We start from the raw sequence: 20,386 nt of genomic DNA, 5'->3' as shown, positions 1-20,386 counted from the left end.
GAGACTCAAGAGATCCTGTGATATGGACTGCGCTGGCGCACGGTGTACTTGTCTACTGTAAGACCATAGATGCACTGTGTTTTAGGGCTCCTTCTACCCCAACTTCAGTGCCCCAATTGACAGCACATGGATCCGTGGATCTTCTCCTCATCCATATTTTTTCGAGTGGCACGGGTCGCGAGTCTGCACACCAACATGCAGGACAGTGCGCGTGCTAACCAGGTCTGGTGAGTTCTTGAAATAGCGCCCATCCCAACGATAAGAAGACTAATAATTGATGCGTTGATGTAGTGACCGTTGCCGGAGGTGAGTTGGCGCCGTGGGACGTTTGACGTCATTTGACGCGCTCTTACACTGCGACCATTGAACACAGGCGCAAGATCCGATGTGCTGGTGACGGAAGTAGCGTGAGTCTTGAGTATTCGGTTGTTTTACCTGGCCATCCGTTCTCTGACCGACCACAGGCCCGTTGTACGCCTTGCACAACCGCACAGGTTCCTTGCCTTAGGTCAACTGCGTTGAAACGAAACCGAAAGCGTAAAAGGTGAGAGACTTCGGCGTCCGAGAGATTACTTATAGCGTAGCGTTGGTTGACCTGATACCTTAGCTTTTACGAGAACGAGGCCATACAAGAGCGACTTCTGGAGCAACATCAAGACAATGAAGCCGTCGAAAATGGCCAATCGCTGGCTGCTTCAGCTGAACAGGCACGACATCGACCAGCCACTTTTGCTCATGACTTGATCTTGCAACAAGCATCGCCACGGCGACATGCTGAGCAAGGGACAAAGGATCTCGGGAGCACGCCTTCTCTGGCGCCTGCCCGGGGTTCTCAGCATGCGACGTCGACGCCGCGTGATTATCAGAGCCGTCCAGTCTCCAAACTTAGCCCTGCAGACCCAGTTGTCGGCCATATGGGTCGCCTAGTCCCAAATGATGGCGGTGTCTCCTTGTTCGCAGGGTCTACCTCAGGTGTTCATTTTGTCAGCCAGACTGAGCAGACGATGCAGCAGCTCAGACTGAGCACAAACCAGTACCCCAACAGCGCCTACAGCTTGCATCTGCACAGTGTGGCCAGGCTCGGCACTCAGGAAGACGACCTAACTCTTATCGCGAACATCGTTCCCCAGATCCAGAGCAACGCCATCACAGTCATAGAGTCAACCATCGACTTTTTAACACCACTGTATCCCGCCATACACAAGCCCAGCTCCTTGCCAGTCTATCGACACCTACTCGTGGGGTCGGGTTGCAAATACCCTCTTGTACAACTGTATCAAGTCCTCCTGCTCTTGGCAATTGGGAGTATCGCAACACCATCACCGTCATGTAGCAGACGACACTCGCACTTACTGTGCCACGCCGAGTACTATTATTCACTAGCGACCGTCATAAGCGCTAGAGCAATGACCGTGTCCTGCCTCGAAACCCTCCAAGGGCTTGTTCTTGCTCAAATCTACTTGCAAGTATCGAGTCGCGGAGAAGAAGCGCTTCAACTTGGTGGTGTTGCCACGAGAATGGCGCAAAGTCTAGGACTCCATCGACACTCTGCTCGCTTCAAGATGAGTCCACTTGAGACGGAGATGCGGAGACGGCTGTGGGGTTGCCAGTCTACCCTAGATACGTAAGTCCGCCATGCCCTTTCAGACCGCGGATTCCACACTAGGATCGAGCGGATTTGGCATGAAGGTGCATTGTTTCTGACTCTGGATCTTCGATCTAGATTTGCAAGCACATATCACGGTATGCCACGCTTGATCCGCACCCAAGACGTCGACGCAGACAACCCGACGCCCGTGGACCACGACCAGATGAGTGCGTCACAGATAGCTTTCCCCCTCCCGGGAGAGCGATCTGAGATAGACTATGCAATTTGCACTTTCTCGATCGCACGCACCCTTGGAAAGACTCTTGAGCGTCTCTACACGACGACAGACCGTCGCGGCGGTGTCGACAAGATCCACCAGCTTCGGGCGGAGGTCGAACTTTGGACGAGGACACTACCTTCAGAAGTGAACGATGACGAGTATTTCAACACAATCAGTCCACATCAGCACGGAAGAACTCCAACAGGTACAGACACTGCACAATTACACAACTGCGAGGGCCAGCTGGGCCAAATTGAGTTCTCGACGGCTCAACACTCAGCTCCTGGAGCCTCGGCTCTTAGAGGGTCTCTTGGGGCGATGCTCTTGCGGATCATCAAACGCATCACAACTATCCACATTCACCGACCAGCACTAGCATTCACAAGCTCAAATCCCCAAGTACTTGAGTCTTTACGGACGTGCACCTCGGCATCAGGTGACCTTATCCGAATTATGGATTGGATCACCACGAACCAGAGCGAGGATGCACGTCACCCACCCTCGGTTGAAACCGGAAGAACCGGGCCCACAAACACAAATGGAAGCCCCGACATACTACGCAAACGTCTCTTCCTGTCATCACTATATCCCAATGGGGTGCACATGCTGTGGCAAGCCGGCCTGACGATCCTCTTCTCGAAATGGAAGGGCCATCCGATCGAGGCCTCTAGCACAACAACACAAGGCTTTCAAGACGCCTCGTCAGACACTGGGTATCATCTCGTCCTCAAGTGCGCATCCACCATGCGCAGTATCTCGGACTTGTGCGACGACGACGACGACGACGCACCATCTGCTCATGGTGGACACAACTCCAACGGCGTCAACATATGCGCTGATATTCTGGAACAGCTTGCCAGGAAGACATTCCCAAATGCCCACTCGCCACATGTAATTTCTTGGACGAACAGCGACGGCAGGAATGATGGTGCCAACACGACTGAGCACCAACAACAGCACATGGCTTCTCAGAAATCTAAGCAGAGTGCTTTGGACAATCAAACTGGCCACTACGCCGAGTGGCAACAGCAGGAGTCGCCCAGCTGGGACCTATGGGACTGGCCGATGGCATCTGCTCTGGATCTGGCTAATATTTTGGACGCCTTGCCGTTTGAAATGTCTATGGAGGAAGACCTCGGGACGATGCAGCATAGGCCTTGAATCGCTTTTCAAGCTTTCCAATAGCTGGTCACAAATGGACCAATTGTCCCTGATGTCATGATATGCATATCCGACTAGTTCAACTAATGGGTGAGAATAATACCTGGATTGATCGCTGAAGTATAAATGAGCGACTGTCTGAACAATAGGAATCCCGATGCTCATATATCCTTCGTTCTTCATCTTGTTCTAGCGCTGGAGCTATTGCGGTGCTCCTTGGTGCAGTTAGCTCGTAGTGTTACGCTGTCAGCTCCAAGACTCTTAGCATGCCTTCATCGGAGTTGCACTCATTCCATTAGTCAAGGGTTGGCCTGCACCTCGTTCCCCGAACATAAGGAGCCTCTGTGCATGACCTGCCCTAAACTTGGCCTGATCCTACGACCTGTTAGGTCGTTACAATTAGGTAAAGCACTTCACTGTTATCTAGGTACATACTAGCCCTACGTCTAAGTAGATGACAGGCGTATGATTGTCGAATAAAACATCAAGAAGAAAAGAAAAAGAAGTCTCCCGGCCTACGGAGCGGATGAAGGATTTTGTCCCGCCAGAGCCCGGGCCCACAACAAGAAGTTATTAAGGCTTAAAAATCCCTATATAGACAGCGATCAGACGTGTCTCGCTCAAGTGTGTGACGCATTTACATGTGGATTCTGGTAGTCTATTGATAAATAGGTACAAATATATGTGCGCTTGTCCCTGAGCAAATGAATCAGGTCCGTGATACGCTCGACAGCTCTCAAAGCTTGTGAACTCGCTTTTACTTCACCAAGAGCCTACGGCCAACATATGTTGTGCCTTTCCTAGATAGTGTACATCGCTGCCGGAGGCCGCTTGGCAACTCTCACCAAGGCCATATGTGTGAGGGTAAATGTCCCAGGACCTGGATGCTGACTAATGAAATGTCCACATCAAGGCTGCAAGGCACACTCGAGAAAGCCTGCCTACCTCGGCGGGGCCAAGGCTCAAGGAAGTGCTTCAATCTCACCTGTCTGGGTTTCCACGCCTGGATGGGGAGCCAAGCCCCTACTTTGGCTCAACTCTGAAGACCGACAACTCGAGTGGGCCAACGGGTAATCTTGGCCAAAACTGTCGATATGTCTGCTTCTGCTACCGCGCAACATTACCAATACCAGGCAAAGCTCGAGGAGCGAGGAGAGATCCGCCTGATCAACGTCAGCCGCAAGCCTGGAGGCCTGATCCAATGCTCTTTCATCCATGCGCAGCTTTTCCGGACAAGCATCAGCAACAAAAGCCTGTGCGACGATGTCGATGTGGAGGACAAGTGGCGCTGCGACTTGCCCTACTCCGCCATCTCCTACAACTGGGGCAGCGACTTGAGGGAGGAGACAGTAGAGGTTGAGGGGAGGCCGTTCCCCGTCACTACTAACCTCTTCAATCTCTTGCATGAAATCTGCCTCAAGCGGCCCGGCGACTTGTTTTGGGCCGATGCGATTTGCATTGACCAGGGCAACCATGCCGAGAAGAGCCACCAAGTCCAGCAAATGCCGCACATCTACGAAGCCGCGGAGCAGGTGTGCATCTACCTGGCGGGCTATCACCTGAGCGGCGCGAACTCTGCGCTGATGCAGGCACAAGAGAACTTCGACCGCAGTACACGAGGCCAATATTGGCCTGCAGACAGTCCCATGTGGGAGTCGGCCTGGAAGGGCAGCCGGGCCGGCATCGAGCTCAACGCGCTCTGCACCGAGGTAGAGCAAAAGACAGCTATGAGGATGCTCTACTCGCACCCCTGGTTCTCGAGGGCATGGATCATACAGGAAGTAGCCAAGGCTAGGACAGCAGTCATCTACTGTTCCGGCCACCGCGTCTCGAGCAGAGTGTTCGCCCTCATGCCGAGGCTAATACCCCTCGAACTGGGGGCACACCGCCAGGCGATACTCGACATCATGCCAGGACCGAGCCGCCAGACGTCGTGGTGGAGGGAAGACCGGTCACTTCTCAGGCTTCTGCACAAGTTCAGTGGATCACAAGCGCGTTTCCGCCATGACAAGATTTACGCATTGCTCGGGATTTGCACCGACTCGGCAGCCAGGGCGGTGTTGCAGCCCGACTATCACAAGGGAGAAGAAGAAGTCGCTCGCGACGCAGTGGCTCTGTTGTATTCGATACCTAGACATGTTCTGGACGAGGTGCCGCTCAACATCCAGTATTTCTTCGAGGCTCAAGACTCGGCCATGTTTGAACGAAAGTTGACGTCTGAGCCATTCGACTTGATTATCGGTACAGAGGACGACGAGTTCAATAGTGGCGGCGAAGAGGACGACAAGGACGACCAGAAGTGGGGCAAGAAAGTCTGGTCCAGTGCTTCCGACTTCGTTGCTCTGGGCTACATTACCAGCTGTTTACCGAGCTCCAGCTTCAATCACCAGGAAATAGGGGAGCGGGACGGTGACCGTCTATGGAACCTGGCAAGAATATTCTTTGGCAGGGCCAGGTTACTCAACTGGAGTCTCAAATTTGCCTATTCGGTGGGTGCACGGCAGGCATTTGCCACTGATGCTGCGCTCCCCAACACCAATGAGCTTGCTGCTGCTGCGTATTCCAGGTGTGCTTGGAGGATTGAAGCGGTGAAAGGACCAGACAAGCAAGTCAGCAGCAGCGAGACCCTAGGCCCAGGCGGAATGTTGCTGTCCACAGCTGCCACGCAGCTCGCTCAGTCACGGGACGTTGTGCGTGCCCTGTCTCGCAAGATGGGCCAGGGTGCATATAGCATCCTGCGGATCATGCTCAGGAACTTTGAGCTGAAGTCCAAGGACTCGGGGCCCAGCCTGCTCGAAACGATGCTGCGTTACAGCAACGCCCCGGCTACAGTCTTGTCCTTGCTGAGGGAGGATGATCTTGTCCATGCCATTCCTTCGAGTGCCATTCTCATACATGCACTATGGGATAACAAGCAATGCGGTAGGGAGATACTGCGGGAGATACTGCGCGACATCCTTGACAGCACGGCGCGCCAGAGACATCCTGAGATTCAACCACGGCACCCACCAGCCATGGTTCTCGGCACAGTGCCCTTTCTCGACGATCCCAATAAGTTTTGCCTTTCAGACTACGAGCTCATAAATATCTGCACGCGTTTTGGTCACACGGACGAGGTTGAATACTGCTTGCAGTCTCTTCCGCCATCAAACGACAATCGAGTCCTCATCACCGCGCCAAACCTACAACTGCTTAGAAAAAGCAAGCTCACGGACCCACCAATCTCTCTGGCCATCTTGAGACTTTCAGAAGTCCTCAATTTCTCTTTTTCCTTGTCGGGTCTGCTAGCACTGATCAAGGCCTGCAACCAGGACGAGCTGGGTGCTCTTGTTCGCGCACAGACGAAGACAGCCGACATCTGCAGGTTCTTGATACTCCCCAGCCTCATGCTCCGCCCCGGTGCGAGCACCTCCGATGAGCAGCAGGTGGCCGATCTCGTAGCAGCGATTGAGTCGGAGCTCGAGGCCAACACCACCACGAGTGAGAGCCCCGGAACGACGGCAGAATCAACTCCATCACAGAGTCCGCGGGAACAAAATAGGGACGACGACGACGAACATAGCACCCTCCCGAACAACCTTGAACGCTTCGCGGCACTGATCCTAACGTCGGGGTTTCGAGACAACAACAGCCTCGACCCGGCAGACCGAACCACAGGCTGGTCGCCACTGACGAGGGCGGCGGCCAGGGGAGACGTCAAGGCCGCGGAACGGCTGATCAGCCACGGAGCGGACATAACTGAGGCGGACGACTATGGATTCACCCCCCTGACGTGGGCGCACTGGCTGTCCCAGCAAGCCATGGTGGACCTGCTGCTCGAGAACGGAGCTCTGAGCAGCCTGGCGGGAGGAGGCACATCATCAAGGGCGTATAATGCCGTGTTTGGAGAGTTTGACACGATACCAACGTCTTCTTCCAGCGGCGGCAGCAGCGCACCGGCGGTGGACGGGCCGGAGGTCATTATACCGAGCAGGTATCTGGAGATGTTTGATAGCTTCATCTCGAAGGTGATTCAGACTCGGCCGTGGCATAGTGGGCTTCGTGCTGGTGCCTCGCGAAAACGGAGCCGCGCATGGGAGTGGGCCGAGAGACACCCACGAGACGAAATCCCGGTGGGGGAGCTGTAATTCTCTCAGAGCTGTTTGTCGTTTTCCCCGTATTTATTTGAGAAGAAGTAATCTAGTCAAGTCATAGTATGTCGCCACCTCACCAGGTGCTCCTTGCTTGCTAAGCGACGTAGGTGTCATTCGCTAAAAAGGGTTGTGGCCGAATCAGGACCAAATCCAACTGTCAGAGGTGGAACAAAGCTAAGTACTCCCCGATCTGAGGCAAGCGGTACTAGACAAACCATGTGCCAAGGTCTCTGTGGGCATTTATGGCGATCAACAGTCTACTTTGAGTTTCCTGCATTTACGTCGCCTGCATTTACGTCAATAAGCCGGGATCGAACATTAATAAAGCGCGCCTACTACAGTTTTGCGCTCCCCTCGACCAACTTGTTCCAATCCGTCTCGGTGAACTCGACGTACTCCTCCGCCCCAGCGCTCGGCAGCCACAAGATGACATCCTTGCCACCACCAGCGTCGGCATCACTCTCGGCACTACCTCCTCCTCCGCCTCCTCCTCCGCTCAGCGTGCCCACGAGCGCCGGGTCCACGCCTTCCTTCCGCAGGGGCACCTTGTTCTGCTTGTGGTTGTGGATGTGCGAGCTCCGGCCGGCGTCCATGACGCGGATGAAGACGGGCACGGCGTACCGGGGCAGTGCCTTGCGGGCATGCGAGAGGAGCTTCCTGAAGTACTCACCCCCTACTCCTGCCCCTGCTCCTCCCTTCTTTCGTGGCTGTTGTACACCCTGCGAGCCGACAACGCTCAGGTCGAGCGTCAGCGCCGCACACCCGGCCCGGCCCTCATGCCCGGGCACCGTGACGCCGTACACATTGGCCTCGCTCACGCCCTCGACCTGGCCCAGCACCTCGGCGACCTCGGCGGTGGACACGTTCTCCGACTTCCACCGGAAGGTGTCCCCCAGGCGGTCGAGGAAGTACCAGTGGCCGTCGTCGGTGCGCCGCAGGGCATCCCCGGAGCGGTAGTACAGGTCGCCCTTCTCAAATACGTCCGTGGCGAACCGCTTGGCCGTGGCCTCGGGGTTATTCCAGTACCCGCCGAACGCGGCGCGGTCGGGCACCTTGACGAGCATCTCGCCCCCGACGTCGTAGGGCATGCGCCGCGCGAAGCCCGTGACCGGGTCGCGCCAGATGTCGCCCGTGTCGACGTCCACCTCGACGGGGACCAGGACTTTGCGGGTGAGCAGGCGGAGCAGCAGGCCGTGGTGGCCGACGCACTTGCTCAGGTACTCGCCGCGGTCCCAGACGACGAGTCCGAAGACGCCCTCGCTCGAGTTGAAGAACTCGGCGACCTCCGGGATGGCGAAGCGCTCCTGGAACCGCGTCCAGACGTCCGGCCTCAGGCCGTTGCCGTACGCGCAGCGCAGCCGGTGCTGCCGCTCCAGCGGGTGGTGCGGCGCGTTGAGCAGGTACCGCGCCGTCTCGCCCACGTAGATGAAGATGGTGGCGCCCGAGTCGTGGATGTCGGGCCAGAACCCGGACACGCTGAACTTGGGCGCGATGGCGATCCGCAGGCCGCCCAGGAGCTGTGTTGTCAGGCTCATGACCGCCGTGCCGTGGTACATGGGCATCGCGCTGTACCACGTGTCGACGCCCGGTTTGCCGTTGAATGGAGGCGCGATGTGAGTGCTGAGGAAGTGGGAAGACAAGCACAGGGGATGTGTCAGCCAGCCAGTCCTATAGTACGGTTTGGTCGGTGCCAAAGGATGGTTTCTCCCCTGGGGGTTGGGCTTTGATCTTGAGAAATTGAACAACTCACCCCATCTGGTGCACACGGCTGACAATGAACGGGCACCCCTTGGGCAGGCCGGTGGTCCCGCTGGTAAAGAGCAGGATATAGGGATCGCTGCCTTTGACGTTCCGCCGCAGCGCGTCATCTGCATCCTTCGCCGGGTACCCCGCGAGCTGGGCCTTGAACGCACCGTCAAGCGTGACAACCTTTATCCCCCTGCTGCCGCCCTCAATCTCGTCGCGGCTCTGGTCAATACGGCGCTGGCACTCCGTGTCCGGGTCGACAATGAGCACCTTTGAGCCGCACACGTCGATGCAGTGCAGCAAGCCCTGGCCCTCGAGGTTGTAGTTGATGAGGCCCGGGCTGGCGCCGATGCACCACGCGGCAAAGATCCAGAAGATGAACTCGGGGCTGTTCTGCAGGTACATGGACACAATCTCGCCCGGCCGGATCCCTTGCTCGAGCAGCCACTGCGCGTACCGCAGGCTGTGCGCGTACACCTCGGCGAACGTGTACTCGCCCGACCGGGACCATATGGCGGGCTCCGGCCCGTGCGCCTGGCATGCCGTCTCGACAAAGTACCACGGCGACAGGCGGTTCTCCTTGGCCTTTTGCTCGTAGATCTTGGCGAAGCGCCGCATGCTCAGCAGCACCTGCGCGTCCCGGGTCAGCTGGTACTTGCCGTTGAGGTACGCGGCGGCGGCGGCGCTGGCCGCGACACCCCCGGCGGCGAGGGCGGCTGTGAGCGAGGGCGAAGGAGAGATGGTTAGCGAGTCAATCAGTCAGTTTGGAGGATGGGGTGCGTCGTGGAAATGGACATGGAGCGGCAGAGAGGCAGCTCGGGGGATCGACCTACCGACAGACATGGTCGTGGTCTTGCTCTTGTGTGTAGAGGTTGCTCGCCCCCAACCAAATAACTGGGAGATGTATCCGGGCTGGATCAGAAAGCAGCAGAGAGAGATGCTGGAAATCCTGTTGCGGCCTGCTAGCAATGCTATCGAGAAGGACCGGGAATGCCAAGCAGAGGGTGCGAATAGAGGAGAAGAAAGCTCTCGTCTCTTCAAGGAGTCAATGCAGCAGGAGACTTGAGAAGATGGGCAAACAACGGGCCTACGGGAGCCAGCCTCCACCGACCAACCGTCATCGTCCCCGCGTTTGTGTCGGACGGCGGCTGGACCGGCTAGGGGTGTCGGGACCATCAAGGGCCCGCCCAGCTCGGTCCAGCACAGCAAACTCGTGGTTCGTCGTCAACCCCCCTGTCGTGCCGCATGACCCGCGCGCTCCTCCAAGAGTTTGAAAGCGCCGGGTTTCCACAGTAGTTGGGGTCCGCGTGCGGGGGAGGACCCTACTGTGCGCCAGTGGCTTCCCGTACGTCGAGAGCTAACTGGAGCATTTTCCTCCCCGCTCCTCCACGCCGCTAAAACAAAATCACCATGCAGCGGGGGTTGCCTCGGCTCATCGACACGGTCGGGGACGCACTGGCCAGTCTCTGCAAAGTAACCCTTTCTGACGCCAGCAATCTACTGTAGTCTAGGCGGCCAGATCGACTTCGGGGACGAGAAAATCCGAAAACCCGATTCCGCTCGTAACACTTTGGCGAACCACATCAGCGTTAATTGTTGTCGTTCCAGCTCCCGCTGCTGCTGCTTCGACTTCAGCTGCCATGGCTGCCAACCTTGCTGTCTGGTTTTGCTTCTGGTGCTGATGCTGATGTAGATGCCGGCGGTGTGCCAAAGAGGACTTCTGCGTCCAGCGTCTCGACCCCGTCTCGGAGGTGCAGCTGCACCAGGTCCAGCCAGTGCGTGCGGATCCGCCGGGACCCTGGGGCCAGGCCCGGGTACTGCGCCGGGCCCGGGCCGCACTCGCGGAACTCGCCATCGAGCACCACCCCGTGCTCCCACTCGACCACCCGCTTGGCCACTGCCACCGCGCTCGCCAGATGCCACAGCGACTCGCGCTGCACCGTCAGCCACTTCAGGCACGTCAGCGCCGGCCGCCGCACCGACAGCTCGCGGCACTTGGTCACCACGAAGAACATGGGCAGCGCCATCCCCGTCTCGAAGGCGAAGTGGAGCGGCCGCCGCACCTGGATCTGGTGGCTCTCTGACGAGCCCGCCGTGAGCATCTCCATGGCCAGCGTCGCCATCGACGCCAGTGTCTCCAGGTGCGCGTCGTAGCAGTCGTCGTCGTCGTCGTCGGTGCCGCCGCTGCTGCCCAGGCACGTCGCCACCAGCACCCTGCACAGCGCAAGGCGCACCTGCAGGCCATGCCGCAGCACCTGGTGCATTACCCGGTGCGACATCTTGTACCTCTTGAACACTGTCTGCGCGTACTGGTTCACGTCCAGGTCGAATGTCGCGTACGCGCGTTGCCACCGCGCCAGCAGGTCTTCCACCTCGTGCCGCTCGGCCGTCAGCTCGGGCGTCGTCGTCGTCGTCGCCGCCAGGTCCTCGAGGTCGCCAGATTCGGCGGGCGCATGCGGACGGCGGTTTCGATCCCGGGCGGCCTTGTGCGTTAGGCGTAGGATCCGCCCGAGGATGATGTCCAGAGACGTCCGGGCGTCCGTCATGGAGGAGAAGGCGCTGTCGCTCAGGAGGATGGTGTCTGCGTAGGGCAGGCTCGGGACATCTGCAGTGCCGAGGCCGTCAAAGACCAAGGGAACCATGCTCAGGCGGTGGAAGGATGGGCAGATGCGGTCGCGCATCCATGGGTGGATGGTGCCGAGGTCGCACAGCAGCCTCAGGCCGTGGCGGCAGTGGCGGACGGCGGCCTCGGCGTTGGCCTGCATGAACTCGATGCAGATAAAGAGCATGCAGACGAAGATGACGAGGGGCTGGTTGCTGCTCTGTTTGAGCTCTTGGATGGCCGCGTTGTAGTGCGTGAGGGCGAAGTCGTTGTGGCGCAGCGAGGCGGGCGTCTGGGGCCCGGCGGCGAGCTGCTCGTAGAGGGAGCTGATGGCGACGAGGGAGTGGCGGACGGCGGGCTCGAAGCAGCTGAACTGGAGGCTCAGGTCTGTCCAGAAGTAGGCATCCAGGCCGCCGACGAGGTACGGGGCATGGATGCGGAAGTAGTGGAGGGCCCGGGACTCGAGCGGGTGCTTGGAGCCGGCGAGCAGCTGCCGGGGCTGGACGGCGAGGGCCGGCGGGGACGGGAGGGCGGCCTGCGAGACGGATACGGCATAGCCGGCGCAGGTCCGGCCGGCCCGGATGCACCGATCGCAGAAAGGGCGAGCCTCGTCACACTAGAGGGCGGGAGGGACTGGTGTCAGCAGGGTAGGGCAGGGCAGGCACAAGAGACTTTGTGTGACACGACGGGCGATGGAGGAACGGCCCGACCCAAACGCCAGTCGGTCAGTGGAGGGAGACCATGTTCACGGGTGCAGCGGGGGAGGGAAACACTTGCCTTGAGTCTACGGATTCTGACGGTGGGCGGCGGAGGACAGAGATCAGCATTGTCTGCCCAGACATGGACACAGGCCACGGCGAGCCAAGACAGGACCTACTTGCATGTGAAGCAACCCGTGCGGACCTTTGGCTGGCCTTTGCGGGCCATGTTGCGCTTCTGCTGCTGCAAGGCAGCAATAAAGTGCGAGGGCGGCAGGTGTGTGAGATGGTGGGCGGTGAGCTCGGATCCGAGATTGCCTTTGTAAGAACTGCCTATGGAAGAACAGAAGGGGTGCGTGCGAGTGCGGGTTCGCCTCGAGGCAATCCGCTGGATTGCTGGTAATAGCGACAGGTCGTGTGCATGGGCTTCCGCTTTGAACTGGCCGGGAGCTGCGGTCGCTGCGGTCGAGGCTTGGTCCTAACTGGGAGCCTGGCCGTCTTACTCGGAGCACGAGGCAAGAGAGGAGAGAGAGCGAGAGAGGACCATGGGCATTTGTGGTGGCGCTTGGCGTCTGTGCTGCTCTGCCCTACGCCGGCGGCGCCAGGTCCGGGCTTTTTTCCGGGCGTGATTTGGAGCGTAGCTGACTAGCGTAGACCCTTGGAAGCCGCCCGTGTTGGTCGAGAAGGTGGGGTGGTGCTGGATATGCCTGTATCGTGCCGGGACCGAGCTCGAGGCGGGTTCTCTGGTGGCGTCTACGAGGCAAGCAGACATGGTGGACGACAACTGTCGCGCTGGAACGCCCAAGAGAGTGGCAGGCATGCTCGGAAGGCGTGGCTTGGCTTGGCTTGGCTTTGCGGCTGTCAACGTGTCGCGCGGAGGGAGTGGATGCGGGGCGTTGATGAAGCTTCTTGGACCCCTGGCCTGCTGATGTTGAAGCTGCCCATTGCCGTTTGCCCAGTCCTGGAGGTGTCACTTACCTAAGATACAGTACGTACCTTGGTAGTTGCCTGCGTGCCTGAGGCATTCCAGCTCCAGCATGCCTTCCGTGGCGGGAGCACGGCACAGTGCTTACCGTCGCCCTACTGCACGGACGGTCAAGACTGCACACTGTAGCGCTGCCTCCACCACGTTGACCTCATCACGCGATCCGATTCAATGGCAAAGTCCAGGTCAGTCTCAGGCTCTGTAACAACATGGCATCTCAGTACCCGCCACTACTGCCAGTTCTCCAGCACCGTGTCCCCCTCCTTGATCCCACACCACTTGACACTCTCCCGCCACAGCTCCGCCCGCTTCGCCTCGTCCTTGGCTTCCTTGCTCACCGGCCACACAAGACTGCCGTTCAGATTTACTCCTCCCTGGCCATCACCATACGCTCCACCAAAGCCCCCGGCGCTAACCCCGGCAGCGAAAAGCGTGTCCCGCGCCGCCTTGGCCTTGCTCCGCAGGTACCCGTTCGGCCACAGCCACGTGAGCACCGGGGCCAGCAGCGGCAGTATGAACTGCATCGCGACCACCCTCGTCATGAAGGAGGGGTCGTCGCGCGTGATTTGCGTGGGCATGGCGCCCGGGTCGTAGGACACGACCTTGATGTTTGACAGGGCCGAGGGCTGGCTGGTAAGCCGCGTGTGTAGTTCCACCCTGTGTTTTGTGTAACCTCGTCAGCCTTTTTCCGTCTTTTCCGCTCCGTTTTGTTGAAATTGTGGTAGTGGTGGTAGCGAGCGCGAAAACAATTGTGGCTTGCAGCCAATGCTGAGGAGCCAAAGGTACGGCGCATAACACCCGCGCGTGCCAAGTAGTTTCAAGAGCTGCCATGAACGAGAAGAGGAGATGAAAAGTAAAAGACGGAGAAGAAGGGATGACAAACATAAACATGACCTCGCACAGATGCGCAGCCCCGTACCGCCGCTGGCCCGACATTGGGGACGGGTCGTCCGTGAAGGAGCAGAAAGTTCCCTTGGCCAGAGACTCGGCAGAGTGGAAGAGCGTTTTGTACTTTGGGTCCTTGAAGGCGCCCTCTATCTCGTTGCGGGGATCTTCAGTACTATGTTTGCAATCTGGTTAACAGCAGTCTAGTCTGCCTCCACTTTCTGATGGAATAGAGACAGGACCAGAGTTCAAATAAGGCGTGAATGAGCAGAGACAGAGATGGGAAGCAATCGGCAGGGCGCGACCTACTCGTGGTTCATCCCGCTAACAATCACCACCCGGCCCTTCTCCCGGTCCATGCTGCCCAGCAGCAAGAGCACCAGCAGGAACTCGCCGAGGTAGTTGTTCTGGAATGTGGCGTCGAACCCGTCCTCGGTGAACGTCTGCTTGCTCACCTCGCGGTACCCTGCGGCCAGGACCATCGCCCGGAGCGGCGGGATCTTTCCCGCGTCGACGAGCTGCTTGATCTGCGCGGCGCCGGCGCGGACCGAGGCCAGAGAGGACAGGTCCACCGACACCACGGTGTTGTTTCCCCCCCGGCGAGTTGCGCTGGCGAGGATGGCGTTGAGGGCGGCGGCCTTTGCCGCGTCGCGCACGAGGAATAGCCCGTGGTAGGTGCCGTCGAAGACCTTGCCCGCGACGACCTGGCTTGCAACGGAGGAGCCGAGGCCGCCGTTGGCGCCGGTCACGAGGATCGTGCCTCCTGCTGGCGGCGACTGGTTTGCGGCCATTGCTCTGCTTCGGCGTGTAGTTGCGTACGTGAAGAATTGGGACTGGGAAAGTCTCCCGGACTATCTCGCTGCGAATGTATGTCAAATGCAAAGATTGGATTGGACTCAAAACCACGTCACCCATGTACGTGTTTCATGAAGGTAAGCTTGTGTGCGCACTTGGTTGCAAGGGCCCGCGGGCTGTCAGCATTGGATCCTTTGCCGCCCTATTCTGCTACCTTGGGACAGAGCTGACAAATACTTGCCTCTTTCCTATCCTGGGCTCGGCGACCTTACTTAACCACCAGCAGATATCTGGAACGAACGGGGATAGAGACTTGCTATTGGCACTCTGTTCCGTTCCCGTTGTTTGGCGCCTTTCTCTGGGATTGGCTGGCGTCATCGTGGCTCGGGCTCTAGCTTGTCCACGCCCATCGGCCGGGCACTCGACCTGCTGCCAGCCAAGCCTTCGATCCGTCGCTATGGTCCCCGGGCTTCCACTTCATTGGCCACAGTGAGTGGCCGAGATACACCCCAGACCATGTGGAGACGAGGCCAGCATGACGTAGCCCCTTTGGGAAGTCTTTCCTGGCTAGCATCGTATTCTGCGACCACCCACAGTCAAGAGGCAGATTCCCGTTGTCTCAGCCGGGATCGGGCGTCAGCTGTGGCCCGCTTGCGAGGAGTGATTGTGTCTGCCTTTGGGTGCTCAGGACTGAGGCAAGGAGGAATGATATCGGTGCCGAGCTCAACCAGTTGCGCACATGGTCGTGCTGGCACGTTGAGCGAGCTTTACAGCACGTGCTACTCAAGTCTCATTCTCTCCCTAGGAGACAAGTTGCATGCGCAGCCCTAAGTTTTCCAGCTGATAAAGGACAAGAGCCTCCTAAGCCCTTGGAAGTTTGACTTGATGCTGGTCCAAATCGCACACATGAACTCACTTCAAGAGACACGTGTGTGCACGAGTGAGCACAACCCCCCGATGACCAATACTGCCGCCCAACCTCTCTCTCGTCTCATATCGCAAATGTCGCGACATCCCACTTACGGCCAGGCCCATCCCCAACTTCCATTTCTGCCTTCTACCCCAAAAAGCACCTCCCAGCCCATCTGTGTACTGCCACGCGTGCCTGGCTGCTTTGACAGCATACCCATCTACATTCCACCCCTCTTCTCCTTCTCGCGCTGCCTCTGCTCCCCGACCAGCCTCGTCACCTCGTCGTTGATCGCCTCGTGGCCCATGGCCCGAAACCGAGGCCGGTACACGATACTCGCGCCGTCGATCATGCCCACCCCGGGGAGCCGGTACTCGCGCGGCACGAGCTCCCCCGCCATGTTGGTCGCGCGCAGCCAGCGCTGCACCCGCCCCAGCGCGTCCACCACGCTGTGCACGGCCTGGCGGTAGTCCTTGTTGTGTTGCAGGTTGCCCGTCGTGGCAGGGGCCACAGTGGGGCCGGTTGGAGATGCTTCTGCTACTGATGGTGATGCTACTGATGGTGATGGTCTGCCGCGGAGATGTGCTGGGAGGCTGTGCAGCTGGCGGCGGTGGTGGCCGAGGATAACGCCGGTGTGGTGGACGCGTCGGTGGGATGAGCGGGTGGTGTTGCGGTTGCGGTCCTGGGGACGTTGGTAATTATTGGCAGCCGGGGATGAGTGGGATGTTGGTGAGAGGAGGGAGGGGTGTCGGACTGGCTGGGCCATGATGGTGTTGTTGTCATTCTCGGTATGGCGTTTTGCGTGATGACCAAGTCGGGTAGAGAAGAAGCGGTGTCTCTGGCCTGTCTCCTCGATTTGTGTTGACTGAGCATCGAACAGACCAAGGCGGGCAGGCGTCGTGGGCTCGAAGATGGCGCCTGTGGTGGCAATCTTGGTGTTGACAGCCTCAGTGGTCATGTCTTCCGCCACCTTGCCACAGCTCTGTCCTTTCTGCACCTGAGTCGAGTTGTTGTGGGCCAGTGTTTGCTTTTCGTCGTTCTTGTCTTGTCCTTCATTATCATCTGCCTTGCGTGTTGAGATTACCGGCGGAGCGAGGTCGACGGCAATGGCATCCTCGAGAACAACCTGATCCCAACGCAGTCTCTCCGGCGCCCAGTGCCGTACATAGACATGACGATACTGGAAGACGACAATCTCCTGGAACGCCCACTCCCACGCCACCGGATCCAATAATTCGTCCTCCGCAGACGTTGGGTTGTAATTACTGCTGCTGCCGTGCTGAGTGAAGTACTTGACTGCCTGGTCCACCTGTTCTCGTGTATACGGCAGCCTTGAAGCGGCCTCGCCTGCTTTCTGGATGCGCGCTGGGTCGGTCACGAAACGCGCGACGCGGACTGCTTTCGCAAAGTCGTCTTGGCTTGGTGGTGACGGTGTGAGGTGGGCGAAGCCGATGGCGTCAAAGGGGCAGAAACCCTGCTGCCAGTCTTTGAAGGCGGGATTGTCCATGTTGCGCAATGCGAGGACGTGTCGTGTCAGAAAACGGACGAGTGTACAACTGAAAAGGGACGAGTTGAAAATATGTGATGGAAAGGTGAGTGGTCTGTGATAAGGACAGCTGCTTGGGTGGACGGAGACGGGAGAGAGGGGGCAATCTGCCCTCCTGAAGCAGTCTCTATTGATATCACACAATGCGCAGAGGGAGATGTGGAACGCAGTAAGATGGGAAGACCCTAGTTATTTGCTTCGATTCAAGGGCTCAAGATTCAATGCCCGGCTTCTCTGATCGACTGCATTGTTGCTCTGCGAGGGAGAGTGCATCTGCCAGCTACCACCGCCACCGCCAACCTCTTCGCTCAGATCAACCTCGGTCCGCCGCTTCACCTTACTTCTCATGGCATCCGCGGAGTTGGTATCCATATCGGAAAATCATCAGCCTCGCCCGGGACATCCCAGCCTTCACGAAACAGAATGTCTTCCCTCGAGATGGTCGAGACGCGTCCATTACGGTACTCTGCAGGGATACCCTCACCTGCCATGTTGCTAGCTCAGATCCGCCACTGCACACGGCGCAGCTTGTCGACCTGTCGATACACCGCCTGCCGATAGTCCTCGCCATGGCGTGTGTGGGCACCGGCCTTGGCAACCTGCTTTCGATGGAATCCGACGAAAGTACGATCTGGGTCTGCCTTCAGGTCGGCCCGGTGCTGGCGTGTCTGCTCGGATATGTGGAAGTGCTGGTCGTACCGGTAGCCACGTTGCTGGTGGTCCTGCTGATTCTGTTGGTGCTGCTCTCGTGTTCCTTGCTGTTGTTCGTGTTCTGAACTCACGTCGACTACTGCACCAGGAGGCGTCGAGAAGGGCAATGTTGTTGGCGTCCCCACGGAGGACGACGGTTCTTGCGGCGGCGGCGGCGACATTGGCGAGTAATGATATAGCAGATCCGCGAGATCTCGCTCTAAAAGCGTGCGTACATGCCCTGACACGAGCGGTGCCTCACTCAACGCGTTCGACGATCCGCGTTCGTAAGCAGCAGCTGGTGCTGGTGATACTCCTGTTACATCTGCTTTCAACTTCCAGAATGCCTGCCCCGTGGCGGAGAATTCTGAAGCAAACGGCGTCGTTTCCTGCGTCCGCCCAGTCCCAATGCTGTTGCTAAACAGATACAAGGGCGAGCTGGACCTTGTGGAGGGAGGTGAAGAATCTAGATGTGCCTCATCCCAGGTTGGCTGAGCTCGGGGACTGCTCACGGGGGTCGCGCCCAGGATTGGTGACTGAATCTGTCTGCAGGTCAGAAAACGCCTCAGGTTGTTGTATGCAAATAATAGTGTGGCTAAACAGCCACTCTAGGAGGGGAAGACAACCAGCAACTATGAAGAAATGTACACTCACGTTTGTGCACGGCAACACATCGTACACCTGAACTCCGCCAGCAAGCACCAGCCGCGGCGAGATTCTCTCGGGAGCCCAGTAGCGCAGATAGAAGCCGTCCTGGTCGCTCACAACGAGCTCGTCAAACGCCCGCTGCCATGCGGCTTCATTCAACAGGCCACGGCTGCTGTCCGCGTCAGGCGGCCTGCCTTCACTGCTCTGTGTGAAGTACAGGAATGCTCGTTCGACCTGCTTCCAGCCGTAAGGGAGCTCCTCGGGATGCATCCCACGCTGTCTGAGGCGGTCGGGATTCGTGGCCAGCCGTGCGTACTCCAGCGCGCGTTTGAAAATAATCCGAGAAGGTGGCTCGGGCCGCATGTGCTCTGGCTGAAGTCCGACAGCGTCAAACGGGTTGTAGTTCTCCTTCCAGAGGAGGGGTGAGTCCATAGTGGTCACACCACATCGTCGGCGCGGGTCGGATCGTTGCATGGAGACGATGTCGGCCGTTTGCTTGCTTCCGTGCATTGGCCAGGTCGAAGTTGCTCGCCATTGTGGGCTTTTCCATACTCCTAGGCGACAAGAATTCTTCAGAGTAGGCCTCCTTATATAGATCTCCCGTGAAAAGCAGCTGACATAGCTGGTCGCTGGTAATAGCAAACACTGGCGCGTGCGAGCCGCGCTGCGTTGGTGATCTGGAAAGCTATGGCCGCGCAGCGTCCATCACGCAAGCAGAGACTGTTTGTCATGCGCGACAGAGCATATGACAGCTCGTTAAATGTGCCTCGTCAATGACTGAAAACCACCAACTAATGAGACCATCAGATTGAGATGCTAGACCCTGACTGCCAGACATCGTGGTGGTGTCTAGCACCCGCTGGGACCGAGGACGCAAAAGCAGCGCCAAATTTCTGATTACGCTAGTCTTTAACCCTATTAACTTATAGCTAGAGATGCTAGATAACAGTGATGTCTGCCCCCTTAGGAGCAAATCAAGTCTTCAAGGTAGTGTGACTAGCTGGTGCACAGCCCTGGAGGTGAGGACGTCCATATATCCACAAGTCAAAGTCAGAATGCTGGCTGTGAGTATGGGGACTGCTCTATATATGTAAGGATAACTCTATTAGGTACGATTATAATAGACCCAGAAAGCTTTCTCAGGGCCTTACCGAGTAGTAATTAATAATCCCTCTTCTACCTGCTATACTATATCTCTATAATAACTTGTATGTATCTCCGCGTCTTTCCATATCGAAGAGCCTCCCCATTCTTACTGCTCTCCCCCCTCCCCTCCGTACTCTTGACCTCGTGAGCACTAGCGATATCGAGCATCGTAGCTCAGACAAGTGGCGCAATGCTCCGAAGCCGATATTTGATAACTATTTGGAGAACTCATCGTTGTAAATAGCGATTAGGTTCCTTGAGGGTAGTGCCAAAGGTTATCGTCTCCGGTACGGAATAAATCGCATCAATATTAGTAGCCAACCAGAAATCACGAATATTCTAGAGCCTCTTAGACATCGGACACTCCAGTGACACACTTAGTACATTCGTCTAACGAGAGTAATTACCGTTCTCCTATTGTTTGCATCGTTCACCGTACCTTCGTTCTTGAAATGTAAGACTTGCTCGACTATCTAACTTCGTGTAGTTGAAAGAGATTATAGTTGTGCCTTGTCGTCGACGATCTCTTTATTCTATTTGATCAGCGGACTGGCGCATCGCCTTGAGCAGGGG

General features: G+C 57.8%; 7 protein-coding genes across 7 annotated transcripts; 2 read left to right on the top strand and 5 right to left on the bottom strand.

Annotated features, from left to right (window-relative positions):
• Positions 1-195: 195 nt before the first annotated feature.
• Positions 196-3,136, top strand: B0I36DRAFT_408715 (fungal-specific transcription factor domain-containing protein; the record flags this gene model as incomplete). Its single annotated transcript, XM_046161878.1, has 5 exons — positions 196-227; positions 292-306; positions 374-544; positions 608-1,624; positions 1,724-3,136. 5 exons carry the CDS (start codon positions 196-198, stop codon positions 3,027-3,029), a joined length of 2,541 nt encoding a protein of 846 aa, XP_046012300.1. The 3' UTR covers positions 3,030-3,136.
• Positions 3,137-4,021: 885 nt separating this feature from the next.
• On the top strand, positions 4,022-7,186 carry B0I36DRAFT_430922 (heterokaryon incompatibility protein-domain-containing protein). Its single transcript, XM_046162562.1, has one exon. The coding sequence runs from the start codon at positions 4,124-4,126 to the stop codon at positions 7,154-7,156; it is 3,033 nt and encodes a 1,010-aa protein (XP_046012299.1). The 5' UTR covers positions 4,022-4,123; the 3' UTR covers positions 7,157-7,186.
• Positions 7,187-7,497: 311 nt separating this feature from the next.
• B0I36DRAFT_362450 (fatty-acyl-CoA synthase) lies at positions 7,498-9,751 on the bottom strand (the record flags this gene model as incomplete). Its single annotated transcript, XM_046158663.1, has 3 exons — positions 7,498-8,782; positions 8,913-9,624; positions 9,742-9,751. The coding sequence occupies 3 exons, from the start codon at positions 9,749-9,751 to the stop codon at positions 7,498-7,500; spliced, it is 2,007 nt and encodes a 668-aa protein (XP_046012298.1).
• A 560-nt stretch (positions 9,752-10,311) lies between these two features.
• On the bottom strand, positions 10,312-12,572 carry B0I36DRAFT_112431 (uncharacterized protein). Its single transcript, XM_046147907.1, has 3 exons — positions 12,388-12,572; positions 12,288-12,303; positions 10,312-12,126 (listed from the first exon to the last, which is right to left on the bottom strand). The coding sequence occupies exons 1-3, from the start codon at positions 12,435-12,437 to the stop codon at positions 10,540-10,542; spliced, it is 1,653 nt and encodes a 550-aa protein (XP_046012297.1). The 5' UTR covers positions 12,438-12,572; the 3' UTR covers positions 10,312-10,539.
• Positions 12,573-13,225: 653 nt separating this feature from the next.
• B0I36DRAFT_112392 (uncharacterized protein) lies at positions 13,226-15,269 on the bottom strand. Its single transcript, XM_046147906.1, has 4 exons — positions 15,115-15,269; positions 14,388-15,027; positions 14,077-14,253; positions 13,226-13,850 (listed from the first exon to the last, which is right to left on the bottom strand). Exons 2-4 carry the CDS (start codon positions 14,867-14,869, stop codon positions 13,424-13,426), a joined length of 1,086 nt encoding a protein of 361 aa, XP_046012296.1. The 5' UTR covers positions 14,870-15,027; positions 15,115-15,269; the 3' UTR covers positions 13,226-13,423.
• A 200-nt stretch (positions 15,270-15,469) lies between these two features.
• On the bottom strand, positions 15,470-17,290 carry B0I36DRAFT_348823 (uncharacterized protein; the record flags this gene model as incomplete). The annotated part of the gene is made up of 3 exons (XM_046156725.1): positions 15,470-15,638; positions 15,897-16,003; positions 16,064-17,290. 3 exons carry the CDS (start codon positions 17,288-17,290, stop codon positions 15,470-15,472), a joined length of 1,503 nt encoding a protein of 500 aa, XP_046012295.1.
• A 539-nt stretch (positions 17,291-17,829) lies between these two features.
• Positions 17,830-19,099, bottom strand: B0I36DRAFT_362446 (uncharacterized protein; the record flags this gene model as incomplete). Its single annotated transcript, XM_046158662.1, has 2 exons — positions 17,830-18,561; positions 18,674-19,099. The coding sequence occupies 2 exons, from the start codon at positions 19,097-19,099 to the stop codon at positions 17,830-17,832; spliced, it is 1,158 nt and encodes a 385-aa protein (XP_046012294.1).
• Between the last annotated feature and the right edge of the window lie 1,287 nt (positions 19,100-20,386).

The sequence above is a fragment of the Microdochium trichocladiopsis genome (assembly GCF_020744255.1).
Source record: "Microdochium trichocladiopsis strain MPI-CAGE-CH-0230 chromosome Unknown B0I36scaffold_5, whole genome shotgun sequence".
In the NCBI taxonomy this organism is placed as follows: domain Eukaryota; kingdom Fungi; phylum Ascomycota; class Sordariomycetes; order Xylariales; family Microdochiaceae; genus Microdochium; species Microdochium trichocladiopsis.
Note: the sequence above shows the minus strand (reverse complement) of the source record. Positions and strands in the feature narration are given on the sequence as shown.

What these genes read in the sequence shown, in the direction of transcription:
- B0I36DRAFT_112431 (XM_046147907.1), bottom strand. Translation starts at nt 12,437, where the DNA reads ATGGCCCGCAAAGGCCAGCCAAAGGTCCGCACGGGTTGCTTCACATGC.
- B0I36DRAFT_112392 (XM_046147906.1), bottom strand. Translation starts at nt 14,869, where the DNA reads ATGGCCGCAAACCAGTCGCCGCCAGCAGGAGGCACGATCCTCGTGACC. An exon ending in GTTAGCGGGATGAACCACGA is followed by an intron (nt 14,254 to 14,387) that starts GTAGGTCGCGCC and finishes TTGCAAACATAG; the next exon opens with TACTGAAGATCCCCGCAACG. An exon ending in CTGTGCGAGGTCATGTTTAT is followed by an intron (nt 13,851 to 14,076) that starts GTTTGTCATCCC and finishes CACAAAACACAG; the next exon opens with GGTGGAACTACACACGCGGC.
- B0I36DRAFT_430922 (XM_046162562.1), top strand. Translation starts at nt 4,124, where the DNA reads ATGTCTGCTTCTGCTACCGCGCAACATTACCAATACCAGGCAAAGCTC.